Source organism: Heloderma suspectum, chromosome 17 (genome assembly GCF_057233095.1).
Source record: "Heloderma suspectum isolate Gila_16-S chromosome 17, 16-S_ref, whole genome shotgun sequence".
Lineage (NCBI taxonomy): Eukaryota > Metazoa > Chordata > Lepidosauria > Squamata > Helodermatidae > Heloderma > Heloderma suspectum.
In genome coordinates this window covers 5,889,771-5,906,490 of record NC_139474.1, presented here as the reverse complement: position 1 = coordinate 5,906,490, position 16,720 = coordinate 5,889,771, and the positions used below count along the sequence as shown (strand labels likewise).

Genomic DNA, 16,720 nt, shown 5'->3' with positions numbered 1-16,720 from the left:
CACCTACCTGACCTCCAAAGGCAGGGAGTTCTACAGGAAGGGGGCCACCACACTGAAGGCTCTTTTCCTGGTGGACTCCAATTGGGCCATGGGTCCATGAATAACCACAAGGAACATGCCGTCTGATGACCTCAGTAACTGGGCAGGTTGGTAAAGAAAGAGGCCACCATTTTGAATATGCAGGCCACGGCAGGCCAGCCCCAAGGCTTTTCATGTTGTGTGAACCTGAGTGTTGTGGGTTATGTGAGGTTTAAGTTACTCTCGGATAACCCATGGGTTCTAGTGTTGTCCGAGGGTTGTTTAACTCCTGTGTAATCTACAACACCAAGGTTTGCATGCCACGGTGCCCTCCCGCCACTGCTTGCATATTCAAAATGGTGGCTGGTGTGTGCTGTGAAGCCCCACAGGTTAATTAACAGACTGTGGCTTAGCGTTATGTGCAAACAGGCCCTGTGTATGTTTGTAGGTTATGATCATTAGATTTGCAGGAAGGTTGTGGGAGAGAAGAGAGGAGGCAAAAAGGAATGGTAGGTTACCTATCTGATGATTTAATGGAAAGATAAGTGGGGATACGCACACATTTATTTATTGAAAGAAAGATAACAGTATGAGAAAGCTGGAATCAGTGTTCTCCAACTATTGTACCCTCCCCTTTGCAAAACTTTGGTGGAAAGCTATGGTGGTGTTCCAGGCAGAGGGGGATCTTTGCAACAGCCAAGTGAGATAGATTGCCACAGATTCACCAGGATGTTATGTTGTCCATTATAATAGCCTTCCCCCAACCTGGTGCCCTCTAGATGTCCTGACTACCCCTGCTGGCTGGAGATGATGGGAGTTGTAGTCCAACACATCTGGAGGGCATCAGGTTGGGAAAGGTTGTTCTATACAACCGTTTCGAGTGGGGTAACCAGGTTAGTCTGTGGCAGCAAAACCAGCAAGACTTGAAGACTTCACACACACACACACACACACACGGTGGTGGGGGCAGTGGTAAGTAGTGAGGTCAGCAGGAAATGAAATGCATAAAGTACAGACAGTGACCATTCACAAAAACAGTTATTGAAATGCATGAAAAACAGACAGTGACCATTCACAAAAACAGTTGTTGCTGAAATGTATAAAGTACAGACACTGACAATCACAAAAACAGTTATTGTTGATAGCACAAACATCCTAGCATTAGGTAAGACAATTAACATATGTAGTGCAATTTAAAAAACCAAACAAACCTTTATCCTGATTCATGCCATAATAAATTTGTTAGCCTTTAAGGTGCCACAAGACTTTTTGTTGTTGTGACAATGATCCTGGTCAGCTTGAACTGACTTGCACGTACTTCTGCCTTCCCCAGGAGTCCCGGAGAGAGAGATCTGTCACCAGAGTTGCCATCTCTGAATGGGATCAACGTTGATTCTGAGTCTCCCCAGGTGAGACGTGGATGTTGGAGAGCTATGGAGAGTGATGGTGGGGGGAGGGAAGAAACCCGGAAGACGCAGAGCTGATTGGTTGATCAGCAGAGCCTGAGGTTTAACCCTAGAACTATAGAGTATAGTCAACCCCCTGAGTTCAAGCAAAATCCACCCAACTCATCCCAAGAGGAATTGCATTGCAACTTGGCTCTAAGTCACCCAACAGCCTATCTCTAGTTGCAGATGTCCCCAGTGACCCGGAGGAAAGAGAGGACACAGGATCTCTGAGCCTAGACAGTGTGGTATAGTGATTAGAGTGTTGGACTAGGACTGGGGAAACGCAGGTTCCAAGCAGCTGGGTTGACCTTGGCCCATTTGCCATATTTCAGCCTAACCTACCACTCTGGAGACCTGTGCAGGGATGTGCATGTGGAAGGGTGGTAGCGGAGGGTGCCCAAAAAAGATTTGGAAAAATATCCCATTAGTGTTTATGGCAGGGGTGGGGAACCTCAGTTGTTTGGAACCTCAGGGCATGTTCCAAACAAACCACAATTGGAGACCTTCATATTATGTCTGAGCCCGGGATCCTGGTTTGCTGATCCCAAACAAGCCATGGTTGCAAGCCAGCCACAAGCCCGGGCTTGCTGTTGGCTTATGGATCCTGGTTTGTTTGGGAGGAACAAACCAGGTTCCCCGGGTTCACATGTCGTGCAAAGCCAGCTGTTCCTGGCTGTTCACCTGCTGTGGTTGGTTCAGGCTCAGTCCTGCAGCAGTCTATGGGGAAAATCCGTCTCGAAGGTCAAAAAGCAGGCAGAGGCCAGGAGCTGGGCAAACAGCCCAATGAAAGCACAACCCAAGAAACAGGGTCTTCTCAGGAATCTGGGGGTTAGCAGCACAAGAGATCAGTCCAAAGAAGCAAGGTCAGGGAGGCTAGGATACATGGTACTAAGAGCTGAAATGAAGCTGTTGTTCCAGCAAACTGCAGGGCACAACTGAAGGCTTATGTAGCCAAGTCCCCAGCCAACACCCAGGTATAGTTACAGGTCATCAGAGGCATCTCGTGAGGAGAGTCCTTTACGCATGAGAAGCCTTCCTCTGCAGCTGGGGACTTCTTCTCACAGAGATGGTTCTGGCATGTCTCTTGAGATACTGCCGGTCTTGGGAGCTGGCTGGTTGCTCAGCCTCCATCTCAGAAGCAGACCTCTCCTCCTCTTGTAGGGCTGGAGCCATGGAATCTCCCCCAGGCTCCTCCTGGTCCATCTCCCGGTCTCCTGGCATGGGTTGCTCCTTGCTGTGGTTTACCTCTGGGATCTCTGGCTCTTCCTCAGAAGAGGATTCCTCCGGCGGAGCCATGACACCCAGGATCAGGACCCATAGGGTTGTTGTGAGGATGAAGAGGGCGAAGACTCGTTCTCTGCTGCCCCAGAAGGCAGGGCTAGATCTCATGGGCTTACGTTACAGGAGGGCAGATTTCGGTTGAACATTAGGAGAAATGTCTCGATGGCAAGAGCAGTTTGACAAGGGACCCGGCTACCTAGAGAGGGGATGGGTGGGCTCCCCCTCCTCACTGGAAGTCTTCAAGTAGAGGCTGTACAGCGGTTTGTTGGCGGTGCTTTAGTTCTGGATTTTCTGTATCGAGCAGGGGGCTGGACTGGGATTCTAACCCAACCCGCTCTTTTACAGATTTCGGAGACATCGGCCACGGTAAATGGGTCACGGCTGGACTCCGTGTCCAAGGCGAAGGAGCCCAGCCCGGCCCCGTCACCCAAGCTCCGCTCCAAACCTCCTGCCCTTGGTGCAGACCCCGCTCAGTCCACCACACTGCCTCTCCGAATGCCGGATCCCTCGGCCTCGGAGCAGATGGAAGGTGTGCTGTGTCGGAAGCAGGAAATGGAGTCTCAGGGCAAAAAGGCCGCCAACAGGTGAGCCGTGCATGGGCATGGGTGTGGAACGGTGGTTTGGGAGGCAGCAGAAGGTGTTTGCAAAAGATTTGGAAGAATATCCCATTTGTGTTTATGGCAGGGGTGGAGAACTTCAGTCACGGGGGTCCAGTCTGGCCCAGTCCAGCCCTTTGGGGTTCCCCAGATGGCCATGTTCCAAACAAACCAGAACTGGAGAATTTCATATTATGTCTGAGCCCAGGATCCCGGTCTGCTGATCGCAAACAAGCCATGATTGCAAGCCAGCCACAAGCCAGGGTTTGCTGTTAGCTTATGGATCCTGGTTTGTTTGGGAGCAACAAACCAGGTTCCCAGATTCAGACATCATTTGAAGTCAGCCATTTCTGGTTGTTCACCTGCTCCTGGAAGTGGGAGGAGTAGAGTGCAAGCAAATTGGCTGTGTGCACCAATGGACAGCTCATTCACAGTAAGCCAGGATGAGCTAGGAATCTTGGCTTACTGTTATGTACAAACGGGGCAAAGACAAAAAGGGTGGGGTCAAAAATATATTAAAAAATACCAGCATATTGTAGCTTAAAGCACTTACTTCCAGTAATGAAACCTTTGGAGAGGCATTTTCACCTTTTGGGACAGGGACAGAAGTCCCTCACCCCTGAGAACTGGGATGATCCAGGTTCTAGTCCAGCCATGAAGCTCACTGGGTGACTTTGGGCCAGTCACTGGCTCTCAGCCTAACGTACCTCACAGGGTCATTGTGTGGATCAAAAGGAGGATGGAAACAGTGTAAGCTGCCTTGTGCTTGTCAGAGGAAAGATGTACGTATGTGTCTACGTATGTAAGAAATTAAAGTGCTGGGTGGCATTCTATGGAACCAGGGCCGCCCGAGAAGGGAGCAGTGCCTGGCAAAAAGAGCTGGTCTTTGGGCCTCCATTAGGAGCCTCGTGAGGGCAGTCCTTCCTCTTCTTTTGGTGAAGGCCTGCCTTTGGTTTTGCACATCTTGCTATCGTTTGGTAGTCTGCCAAGACAGCCGGTGTGGTGAAGTGGCTAGAGTGTCGGACTGGGACTCAGGAGACCCGGGTTCCAGTCTCCACTCAGCCATGAAGCTCACTTGGGTAACTTTGGGCCAGTCATTGGCTCTCAGCCTAACCTACCTCTCAGGGTTGTTGTGAGGATAAAATGGAGAGGAGGACTGTGCATGCTGCCTGGGGCTCAAGGAGGAGAAAGGGGGGTCTTTCTTCCTTGCTAGGAAAGACAGTCTCTCACAGCAAAGAAAGGAGCATTCTTATCCACAAGAAAGTAGAGACCGTGTGAGACTGTTACTGTGCGTTACCTAGCTCTTATTAGTAGCAAAAAGCGCTGCCCTTCACTACACAGTGGTGAACGCCAACTCTAACTTCATTATAGTTGCCAATGTACTCTGCTAAATAAGTATACATGTGCTTCTAAACACTGCGTAAGTTCACACCTGACTCCTCGGCTGTCTTCCAAAACCAAACCCAATACCGGATCTTTGGAGGAAAAGCGAGAGATAATAAATAAAACAGCCCTATCTGGCTCAGGCCCAGCGTGGGCCACACAGCGTGGGGAAGGGGCCCTGGGAACGTGTTGACGTCTCCCCTCTCTACCCCGCCTCGCCAGGTCCTGGCAGAACATCTACTGCATTGTACGGAAAGGCAGCTTGGGTTTCTACAAGGACAGCAGGAGCGCCAGCAACGGCATCCCGTACCACGGCGAAGTGCCCGTCAGCTTGCAGGGAGCGCACTGCAACGTCGCGCTGGACTACAAAAAGCGCAAGCACGTCTTCAAACTGGGGTAGGCCGGCGGCACACTTTCGGCCAGGCAGTGTTTTGGCCAGCGGAGGCTGGTGGCTGCAGTATCAGCGGGGCGATGAATCCGCTCCAGGTTTCAGTCGGAACTCTCAGGGAGCTCTCCAAGGTGCTTCCTTTATTTCTTAATTCCACAGCAAGCACAGAGGAATAAAGAAAAGGGACACCTTCAAGAAGGACGGGCAAAAATATACAGACGTTATGAGAAAAAGATTGGGATAGAACAACCTTGGCAGAAGCGTGTAGAAATTTGTGGGACTCATGCAAAGAAGAAGATTATAAAGGAATGAAGCAGGAGGAATAATATATTCTCTTGAAATAGAAATAGAAAAGAAAGGAGGGGAGAGGAAGAATCCCGAAACTGTTCGAGCTGGGGGAGGGATTGGGGAGGGATCTTGAATCAATATTAATGTGTTTTTGTAATCTCTTTTAACAAATTAAAATAATAATAAAAAACTTACATATTGCCAAAAAAAAGGAACCAGTCATAACTCTCGAGCTATCCAAGGTGCAGAAGCACCTTGGATAGCTCCTTGAGAGTTCTGACTGGTTCTGCCTGAAACCTGGAGTGGATCCATTGCCCTACATTCATCGTAGCCACCAGCCTCCACTGGTTTTGTCCACACTTTCCAGCGCTGAGTTTTCCCGAATTCCCACAGCAAATGAACCAGGGAGGCTGCGCTGCACTAGCTGTTCAAGTCAGGTTCAAATCTTGTTTAACAGGCCTGGGAAGTTTGCAGACTGTAGCCCTATTTATTACTTTTATTTATTTATTTGTCAATCACATGTATATCCCCCCTTTCGCTCATCATGGAACTCAAGGGGGCTACATGCGGTTCCCAGGGGGTCTCCCCTCCAAGCACTGACCAGACCCAGACCTGCTTAGCTTCAGCGAGGTGGCTGCCTCCTGTGTCTTCAGACTATGCCCTGGGAATCATGGGAACTGTAGAAAAGGGGTGGGGATGGGGGCATGGATCTGTAACAGAATTTTCAGAACCCAGCACAATACAAAAGTGATATTCTAGCAGCGCAACCCTATTCTTGTAAACCTGGGCAGGTTTGCAGCCCAACGTTTGAGTTTCACACAAAGTGGTGGGACTTTTTATTTCTCCCTCTCCCTTTTTAACCACGTTGCTACGATATCTAGCTTGCCCAGTGGATGGATTTGGGGTTTGGAGTTAATGTCTCCAGGATCAGAGGCAGGATGCTGGGGAACATGGGCAGGAGGGTGCTGTTCCACTCCTGTCCTGCTTGTGGATTTCCCATTGGGGCAGCTGGTTCTGTGTGAACAGAATGCCAGACTAGATGGACCCTGGGTCTGACCCAGGAGGGCTGTTCTTGTGTTCTGATGTTTCTATACCCAGGTAAACACATAAGACATAAGAGCCCTATTGGTTCAGGTCGAAGCTCCAGCTAGTCCAGCATTCTGATCCCACTGTGACCAAACAGCTGCCTCCTGGGAAGTCCACAAGGAGGACATGAGCACAACAGCAACCCCTTGCTCATGTTCCCCAGCAACCAGTGAACATAGGCAGACTGCCTCCGATACTGGAGGTACCACATGGCCATCAGGACTAGTAGCCATTGGTAGCCTTCCCCTCCAGGAATTTGCCTAACCCCCTTTTAAAGCCACCCAAATTGGTGGCCATCACTACACTGTGTGGTAGCGAATCTCTTAGTTTGACTCTGCGCTGTGTGAAGACGTCCTTCCTTTGATCTGCCCTGAATCTCCCACCCATCAGCTTCATGGGGTGACCCCACTGGGTTCTAGTATTATGTGACAGGGAGAAAAATGTCTCCCTCTCCACTTCCTCCAAGCAGTGCATAATTTTGTACACCGCTATCATGTCTCCCCTTACTCGCTTTTTTTCTAAGCTGAATAGTCCCAGCCATTGTAACCTTTCCTCATAGGGGTTTTGTTCCAGCCCCTTGATCATTTTGGTTGCCCTTTTCTGCACCTTTTCCAGCTCTACAATATCCTTTTTGAGGTGCAGTGACCAAAACTGTGCACAGTATTCCAAGCGTCGCTGCACTGTAGATCTGTATAAAGTCAAGTTGATTTTATTGCATATAACCAAAATTTCTTACAATTTTACCAGATAGGGACAACAGTCACAACAACAAACAGCCGCCTTGGGTTCCTTGCAAGAGAAAAAAGGCGGGATATAAATGCAATAAAATAAAATAAAGAGGAAAAGAAGTTTTTCTTTCAGTTCCTTTCCTAATGATCCCCAACATGAAATTTCCCTTTTTCACAGCACCACATACTGGGTTAACCTTTCCATTGAGCTGTCAACCAGAACTCCAAGATTCCTTTCTTGGTCAGTCACTGCCAGCTTAGCGTATATGTGAAGTTGGGATTTTCTGCCCCAGTGTGCATCACTTTACACTTGCTTACATTGAACTGCAGTTGCCATTTTAATACCCATTTCCCCCAGTCTGGAGAGATCCTTTCGGAACTTTCCACTGCCCCCTTTTTGCTTGAGGGTGCAATGCATATTTAGACAGAAAAAAGCCCTACGACTCCCAGCGTTCCCCAGCCAGCATGGGGAAAAAGCCCTACGACTCCCAGCGTTCCCCAGCCATGCTGGCTGGGGAATGCTGGGAGCTGTGGGACTTTTTCTGTCTAAACATGCTAGGTTTGTACCTTTAACCACCCTAAATCATTTGGTGTCATCGACACTGGAGGTGAATCTTTCCCACTTTTCTCTCTCCTGGCAGGTTAACAGATGGCAAAGAATATTTATTCCAGGCCAGGGATGAGGTAAGTAGTTTCTGCAAAGCCCACTCCTCGTGAACTGCCTTGAAACCTCCAATCGTCTATTCCACCTGTGAGCTAAATCCCCTCTGATAACCAAGGAAGCTGTATTAATCAGTCTATTGATCCATCAGGCTTGGTATTGACTGCGCTGACTGGCAGGGGCTCTCATGGATTTCAGACAGAACATGTAGACTTCTTCCAAGAGCCTACATGGGAAGCAGAGCTCCAGTGGTTCTCATGCTTCTTAAAAAGAGCCATACCGTTTGACCTGGAAACGCCTCCTCTCTAATCCTGAAATTGGGCGCTCTCCCTTTGCTCAGAGGTATTCTTTAAGTCCTGCTTGGAAGTACATGGCAAACCATTCCCTCTATTTCTGGTGTTCGGAGAGGGAGTGCTGTTGCTTACCTAACCAAAACAGCCCCATCCATGGATATGAGGAAGGTATCAGCAGGCTTGGGAAATCCTAAGCTTTGCAGAAGATAGATGGATAGAAGATCATAGGAAAGCAGTTGAACAGCTCTGCAAGGAGCCAACCCCTGGATCCTACAGGGATGCGACCAATTGTAGTAAGAATCAGTGTTTTTAACGAAGCAGTTGGCAAAACAGGGACAAATATATTTTCCTGAAGGCCTAACGTTTCGGCTTCTGCCTTTGTCAGTGACAGTTCCCAGGGGGCCTGTGTGTCAGCCCTTATACTGACTGTCACTGATGAAGGGGGAAACTGAAACATTTGATTTCATTTTGCCAATTGCTTTGTTAAACGCGCGCGCGTGCACACACACACTCTCCTAAAGGAGTCAGGGAAAACTGAATGGGTTCACTGGCCCTGGAATGCTGCCTATAGGGGGTGGGAAGGAGGAAAACAGAAACGAGGAGCAAAATGGAGTACTCTGCAAGAGGACATGGCTGGGTGGCACAGTGACTGTAGCTCAGCGGTAGAATTCCTGCATTGCCTGCAGAAGGTTTGATCCCCGGCATCTCCAGGTAGGGCTGGAAAAACTCCTGCCTGAAACGCTGGAGAGCCGCTGCTGCCAGTCGGTGTCGACAATGCTGGGCTAGGTGGACCAAGGCTCTGACGTATAAAGCAGCTTCCAATGTTCTTATGAGTACTCCATACTGCAACATTTTGGTGCAGGTCTCGTTTATGAAAATCTAATATGAAAGACCTCTGAATGTTCTGTGAAGTAGAAGCCATTAACGCCCATTTCCATCACCATTACCTCTGAAAAGCAGGGATACCAGTTCTTAGGGGGATGTAGGGGACAGCATTCTGTGCATGCTCACAGCAATGAGTGCTTTATCCTCTGATTCCTCTCCTCCCCGCCCCCCCGCAGGCTGAGATGAGCAGCTGGATGCGAGTCATCAACGCCACCGCTGCCTGCACCCCGACGCCACAAGGCCTTGCGGAGGACCCCGCCCCGCTCATCAGCAAAGGCATGACGCGGGCCTTGACCATGCCTCCAGTGTCTCCCCACAGCGCCCCGGAAGGGGCCGTCACTCTGCGGAGCAAAGAGACCAAGGAAAAAGACCGGGAGAAACGCTTTAGCTTTTTCAAGAAGAACAAATAGGGACACACATGGGGAAAGGGGCGGGGGGTGGGGGCTGCAGCTGCTGACCCTGTACAGAACGGATCATCGGGGGGGCATGGCCAGGGGCTTCGGACTGGGGGGGCGGCACTGCTGGAGCATGGCACAACTGACAAGAGACCGCAGTTGTTCTTTTTTTAGTCCTTCAGCTTGCATGAAGCGCCTCCAGACGTGACGAGGAATGCCCCCATCCACCCCAAAAAAGAAAAGGAAAAAAAGCCGCACTGCCTCTGCCAAAACACGCTTGCAACAGGCGGCTGTGTTACGGATTGGGTCGGAGGGGCTGTGCTTGGGTGGGCTGCCTTGAGGTGGGGTGGGCATTGCCGAAATGCTGGGCACTGCAGCAGGGTGCCTTGGGTGGGGGGCATTTGGAGGTCCCATCACTGGCATTCTCTATGGGATGCTGGCCCATTTGGGGCTGTAAATGGCACGGGCACTGTGAAGGTTTCCCGTTGCCAGGCAGCATCAAAAGGTTGTTGGGTGCAGGACCAACCTTTTTTGGCTTATGGTGAGGGTTTTCTCCTACGATCTCACCCCTGGTCAGGAAAATCTCCCACCACCATCTGACCCCGGTTTTTCTCTCCTATTACTGGTGTGCTCTGAGGTAGATGGCTCCCCCCCCCACCCCAAGACCTTCCCAGTCACCAAGGCAGAATCACCAGACTGGTTTGCCGATGAAGGGGGCGTTGGCATTTTGAGGAAAAGCCCATCTCCTGAGGCTCCTGCCAGACTAGCATCAGGGGTAGAGCCCTCCAGATGTTTTTGACTAATCCCTGGCCATTGGCCATGCTGGCTGAGGCTGATGGGTGTTGTAGTCCACAACATCTGGAGGGCACGAGGTTGTTTGCTCCTGCATCTAACTGAAGACGATATGGCGGAACAACCCAGTGCTTGAATTACGGGAAGTAAAAGTAGAGGGTCCCTTAATGAAACCCACAAACCCTGCTCTCCACTCCCCCCCCCAATTTTAGCTAAATCATGAGCCCCCCCCTCCTTCTAAAAACAGTAGTTAAGCATAAGGGGGCAGGTCCCCCCCCCCCCCGGTAATTCAAGCACCGGTAGAACCCATGACTTCAGGTCATATTACACATAGTTTTATTTACTTGAGTGTAACTGTGTGCCGCTTCAAATCAGGAACACCACAAAGCAGGAGGGGTGGGTTAACCCCCCCATGAACTCTCCCACATTTCCCCACCCATGGGCTACAGTTAAATACGCCTCTGTTGACCCCCAGTGGAGACTTCTAATCTTTTGTTTTAACCGCCCCAGAGGTGGACGGAATTGGGGGGGGGGGGAGATTGTGTGTAGGGGTGAGATTTAGTCCTCCCTTCCCAGTTTGCGTTGGTCCCAATCTGAATCGGGCTTGCATGCAGTTACACTAAAGTCAATGAAACTGAGGCTCAGCCCTGCAATGAACATAATGTGCTGTTTGGCTCGCAGTACAGGGATCATGATGCACAGTTGTAAAGCGGGGGGTGGACAAGGTAGGCCAAGCGTGTCCCCCACCCACCGCTTTCTTTCCAACCATGCAGGCTCCAAACCCGGCCAGGGGTCAACTAGGGATTACAGGGCGAGGGGCAAAAGAATCACATGAAAGAGGGGTTTAGCCCATCCTTCCACCCACCCAGGGTTGGCTCGAGATTTGAGGGGGAGGCCCAGCAAAGTGCCCCCCCCCCCCCGGCCCCAACCATGTCCGTTTGTGCGTGCAAAACCTGTCCTGAAAACAACACCACTCGGGAAGCAGGGACATCTTAGAAACAACACACCATTTTAACATTGTCATAATGCCCCAGAGTGACACTGTGTCAGGAGCTCTGGTGCATTGTGGGAAATCTTAAACAGAGGGCAGCTTTCCAGATGTCCCTGCTAGGGAAGCCCAGGGCAGGGCCCCTGATCCATGTGTCAGCAACACAGGGCCAACACATCAGTACCAGCGTCCCTCTGCCCGAGGGTGCTGGGTGCTAATGCCGGCCTTACGCCCACCACTCCACTTTAAACCATACCCATCACACTTCACAGCTACGTGGCAGAGCTGCATTCCACCGTTCAGATCTGCTGCCGTCGCATTTCGTTATGGCTCTAGAGTCCTTGCCGCCATTGTACCCAAGAAGCCCACCCCCCAAACACACCCTCCACTTTGCCAGGCTTTAATATCATGAAGCATCAAACAGCAAGATATGAAATTATGATGGATGAGACCAAAGTCCATCTAGTCCAGCATGGAAAGTTCTCAAGTAGTGCCTGATAGGAAAAAAAGAAGACATCCCCCCTCTTCTAGTTACTCTGCTGCATGGAGGTTCGATTTTTCAGTGGTCATGGCTTTTAAAAATTTGTAGACCTGCCTGCCCCAGAAGCTCCCATGAGTTTTCCTCCCTGCTGTAACACCTCACAGCTATTTTTGGCCCCAAAGGAACCTTAGACACCAAAAGGAAGCTAACGCTTTCTGTTGGGGTGTGTGTGCAAAGCCTGTCTGGAAACTAACATTGCTCAGGGGTCCTTTTTGGGAAAAAGTAGGGACATCTGTGTTTGAGAACCACATTGGGAAGAACTGGCATTTTCAGGGGCAGAACGCGTGCCTCAGGTACCCCAACCTTTGCATCGCTTTGCCTGGGGGTGCTCCGTTGCTGTTTGCAGTCCATCAGCTGCTCGCCTGGCTCTTGGAGACTCCGGGAGCCGAATCCGCCACTGCCAACATTCACATCCTACGCAGCGGACATCTTGCTCCTTTCCCCCTTAGCTCTGGTTTCTGACCCGTGTGTGCCTTCCTTTCATAATCACAACCTCCTCCAACTCCCTGCCCCATTTCCACCCCTTTTTCCTTGCCATAGGAAGACAGCGACACCCCTCCTTCCCCCCTTCAGGGAAGAACGCAGAAGCTGCCTCAGCTCAGGGCCCATAATCCGCTGCTCAAAAACCCCAGTGTCTCGGCTGCCTTCTGATGGGGCAGGATGTCCCGGCACTCCTCGGATTGCAGGCGGTAATCAGGGAGGGGGCTTCTGTTGCACACTGCCTGCTCAGCAGCGTCCCAGTGGTATTTCTGTGCTCGTGGGAGACCGTTATTCACATGTTTGCAGTGGCATCTTTCCGATTTTGGGGGGACAAATAAAGAGAATCCGTGTAGAGAAGAGTCAGACTGCTTCGTTCCTACGCACACTTACAGAACTCAACTTTTCTCCCCTTGTTCCTGGCTCTGCAACAGAAGACAAAAAGGCCGAGTCAAGTCTCTCCTTTGGTTGCCCCTTTCTCAAACAAACGAAACAAATCAGCCCCCCCATAAAGCAAAATGTTAATTTATTTAATACATTTCTATACCACCTTTCTTCAAAGGCACTCAAGGCCATTCACATTTTTTAAAAAATGCCAAAATAAACATTACCAAAAACCACGCCCCTTCAGAATATGCAATTAATTAATTGCTATACCGCCCAATAGCCAAAGCGCTCTGAGCAGTTCACAACAATTCACAAGATAAAATACAGCAGAAAAGCTTAAATACACAAAATGTATAAACTCAATAGCTAAGAACACTTTCAGTAAAATACTAGACCTGTTCAAACAGCTGGCCATAAATGCCCCACCATATGCCATGAAATACCTGGGAGTACCTAGCATCATCAGGTAAGCCTAGGGGTGGGGGACGGCCCTCTCTGAAACCTTGCAAAGTCCTTGCCAGTCAGCGTGTAGATGATATTGAGTCACATGGACCAACGGCTGACTTGGAATAATGTAAGTTTTCTGTGTTCCTATTTAAATTATCCCTTTAATCATAGAATAGTAGGGTTGGGAAGGGCCTACAAGGCCATCGCGTCCAACCCCCTGCTCAGTGCAGGAATCCAAGTCAAAGGCTCCCTGACAGGTGGCTGTCCAGCTTCATCTTGAAGGCCTCCAGTGTGGGAGAGCCCACCACCTCCCTGGCTCATTGGTTCCATTGTTGTACTGCTCTAACAGTCAGGAAGTTTTTCTTGATGTTCAGCTGGAATGTGGCTTCCTGTAACATGAGCCCATTGTTCCGTGTCCTGCACTCTGGGATCATAGAGAAGAGATCCTTGAAGAGCGCTATTCTATGTCCCCTCAGTCTTCTCTTCCCGAGGCTAAACATGCCCCGTTCTTTCAGTCTCTCCTCATAGGGGTTTGTTTCCAGTCCCCTGATCATCTTCGTCGCCCTCCTCTGAACCCTCTCCAGCTTGTCTGCATCCTTCTTAAAGTGTGGTGCCCAGAATGACCCGGTACTCCAGATGAGGCCTAACCGGTACTGAGTAGAAGGGAACTAGTACTTCCCGGGATTTGGAAGCTATGCTTCTATTAATGCAGCCCAACATAGCATTTGTCTTTTTTTGCAGCCACATGATGTGATGTTGCACATTTGCAGCCACATTACACAATCGGAACCACGAGAACTGGGATCTTAATTTCTAGGGAAAGGGGGCCATGGCTCAGTCATAGAGAGCAGGCTTTGCATGCAAAAGGTCTCAGTTTTAATCCTTAACACCTCCACCTTGGGCTGGGAAAGACTCCTCTCCGAAAAGTCTCGAGAGCTGTTGCCGGTCAAGTGTCAACAATACTGAGTTAGATGGACCAATGGTCTCAACTGGTATAAGACAGCTTCTTAGGTTCTTTATGTTCCAAGGGCCAACTAGTGACCACTACAGTCTCCTGGCCTGGTAACTGCGCTTACTATTGCTGCCTGCTCATGCCCTCTGGCTTAGCCACCATCGCCTACTTACTTGTTAGCCCCTTCTCAGCAGTGGCAAGGATTGAGCCCAAAGGGAGGAGAACAAGTGGGGGACTGCAGGGAGGAGGAGAGAGAGCCATCGAGGGCATCTTGCCCGAGGGCCTCCCAAAACCGGTCTGGCAGTGCATAACGCTTGTCGGAACACCCCAAGTGGAGAGCCAGAATTCGAGCGGTTTGAACATTGTTTAGCTTGGAGAAAAGGAGAGTAAGCGGAGACATGATAGAAGTGTAGAAAATTACGCACGGTGTGGAGAAAGTGGAGAGGGAGACATTTTTCTCCCTCAATACTAGAACCCAGTGGGGTCACCCCACGAAGCTGAATGGTGGGAGATTCAGGACAGAGAAAAGGAAGGACGTCTTCACACAGCACAAACTATGGAACTCACTTCCACAAGATGTAACAATGGCCACCAACTTGGATGGCTTTAAAAGGGGGTTGGACAAATTCCTGGAGGAGAAGGCTCTCAGTGGCTACTAGTCCTGATGGCTATGTGCTACCTCCAGTATCAGAGGCAGTCTGCCTATTTACACCAGTTGCTGGGGAACGTGGGCGGGAGGGTGCTGTTGCACTCATGCCCTGCTTGTGGGGTTCCCGTGGGCAGCTGGTTGGCCACTGTGTGAACAGAAGGCTGGACTAGATGGACCCTTGGTCTGATCCAGCAGGTGTCTTCTGGAGAGAAAGACACATGGATGTGGAGGAACCCCAAAAGGGATACCCCCCCCGCCCGATCAAAGGAAATAAACTTTTACACTACCTGCCATCAGCTTCTGTCACTGTAAGGCTGCCATCTTTTCAGCCAGGTAGGGCTTCTGTGCCTTCGACAGCGGAAAAGCAGGCAGATGTTTAGCAGAAGAATCCTGCCGGAGCATTGATGAGCCCATGTATAGTCTGGGGTCCTTTGGCTGATTAATGGCTAGCGAGACCTCCAAACAACAGCCCTCCTCCACCGTACATCCAGACCACTTGATATGCAGAGTGTGCTTCTTCCATACAGGTTCTGCCCTTCTACCATAGCCCTGGACAGGCTGCTGCTCAGTAACTAAAAGCAAAGAAAGGTCCGCCCCCCCCCCCTTATCCTTGGGCATGTCTTGTCAGGCAGGCTCTCTTCCCCACTCCAGCCCACTGCTGCACCTGCACAAAGGAAACCTCTACCGGCTGGGTTTCTGCCTGCACCACAGGGGGGGAAAGTTAAAGGGAGGGGGGAAAGAAATGGCAGGAAAGAAAAGGCAATACTACTTCAGAGACCCCACTGAGCATCCTCAGAGTGACTTTTGCACACACCCCTGGCCACCGAGTAGCCAGTGTGGCCTAGTGGTTAGAGCAGGGGCATTGAACCTCTTTCAGAGGGAGGGCCGAATTCAGCTTCAGAGAAGCTCTCAGGGGCCGCATTCCTCCGATGGGCGGGGCCAAGTGCAGAATGGGTGCAGCCAAACAAATGAGAAATGCCAGCATATTTTAGCCGAAAGTTCTTCCTGCCAGTAACTAAGCCTTAGGAGAGGCATTTCAACCATTTTGAATGGGGGGAAACTGTACAGAAGCTGGGAAAGCCCTAAATGATAGGTGGTTGGAGGAAAGGGGGTGTGGCCCTCTAAGAACCCCAAAGGGCCAGATTGGGACCCCAGGAGGGCCAAATTTGCCCCCCCCAGCCTGAAGTTCCCCACCCCTTAGACTAGGACTGGGAGACCTGGGCTCAAATCGTCACTCAGCCAAGAAGCTCTCACTGGGTGACTTTCTCTCTCAGCCTGCCCTACCTCACAGGGTTGTTGTGAGGGGAAAATGGTCTGGGAGAAAATAAAAAAGTGGGTTAGCAATAATTATTGAATGAATGAATGAACACCAGCCATACAGATGAGGCCAGTCCCCACAACACCTTCCCGTCTGAAACATTCCAGTCAGTGCTTCATCCTGCTCCCCTCCCCCTTATGAAACTTTAATGGAACATCCTTTGGAACAACCCGACCCCCCCCCATTGTGAACCCTCATGGAACAGTCCAGTCTCCACCCCTTCCTTCCCTGGAGCAAACCATCTTCGTTCCCCCCCCTTCTATGGTATCACCCAGAACCGCTCCTTCCCCTCCCACTGCCCCATCCATTCGCCTATCGTCGAACCATCTGTCATCAGCCCCGCGCCTCCCACAGCTACACCAAATAGAACAGCCTTTTGTCTTCCCGCCCACCCCTGTCTCCGAAAATGGTACGACCCACTCCTGGCTGACGCGATTGGTGGCTCCGAACGGAGACAACGTCTGTAAGCCGACGTGGGCGGAGAAAGAAGAAAAGGCTGGGCGCGGCTGCCAGGGGGGAGGGGGGGAGCAGAGCATGCCCCGCCTCTTCCTCGGACGCTGAGAGCCAATCCGCTCCGCTCTCCGTCGAAGCCGAGTTCTGGTTGGCTAAGCGCCCTTGAGCGACTCTCACCGCCGCCCAATCACTAGCACGCGGGCTCCCCGCGAGGCCAATCAGGACAGAGCGGAGAGGTGCGGGAAGGGGCGGGCCGAGAGCCGGCT

General features: G+C 50.8%; 1 protein-coding gene across 1 annotated transcript in view; it reads left to right on the top strand.

Annotated features, from left to right (window-relative positions):
- The window catches only part of SPTBN2 (spectrin beta, non-erythrocytic 2), a 127,113-nt gene extending 114,511 nt beyond the window's left edge, over positions 1-12,602 (top strand). Inside the window, exons 33-37 of the mRNA XM_084824567.1 lie at positions 1,352-1,427; positions 3,093-3,331; positions 4,949-5,122; positions 7,858-7,900; positions 9,232-12,602. Of these exons, the coding sequence (XP_084680693.1) occupies positions 1,352-1,427; positions 3,093-3,331; positions 4,949-5,122; positions 7,858-7,900; positions 9,232-9,465 (766 nt within the window). The 3' untranslated portion in view covers positions 9,466-12,602. The remainder of the gene's footprint in view (positions 1-1,351; positions 1,428-3,092; positions 3,332-4,948; positions 5,123-7,857; positions 7,901-9,231) is intronic.
- The last annotated feature ends 4,118 nt before the right edge of the window (positions 12,603-16,720 follow it).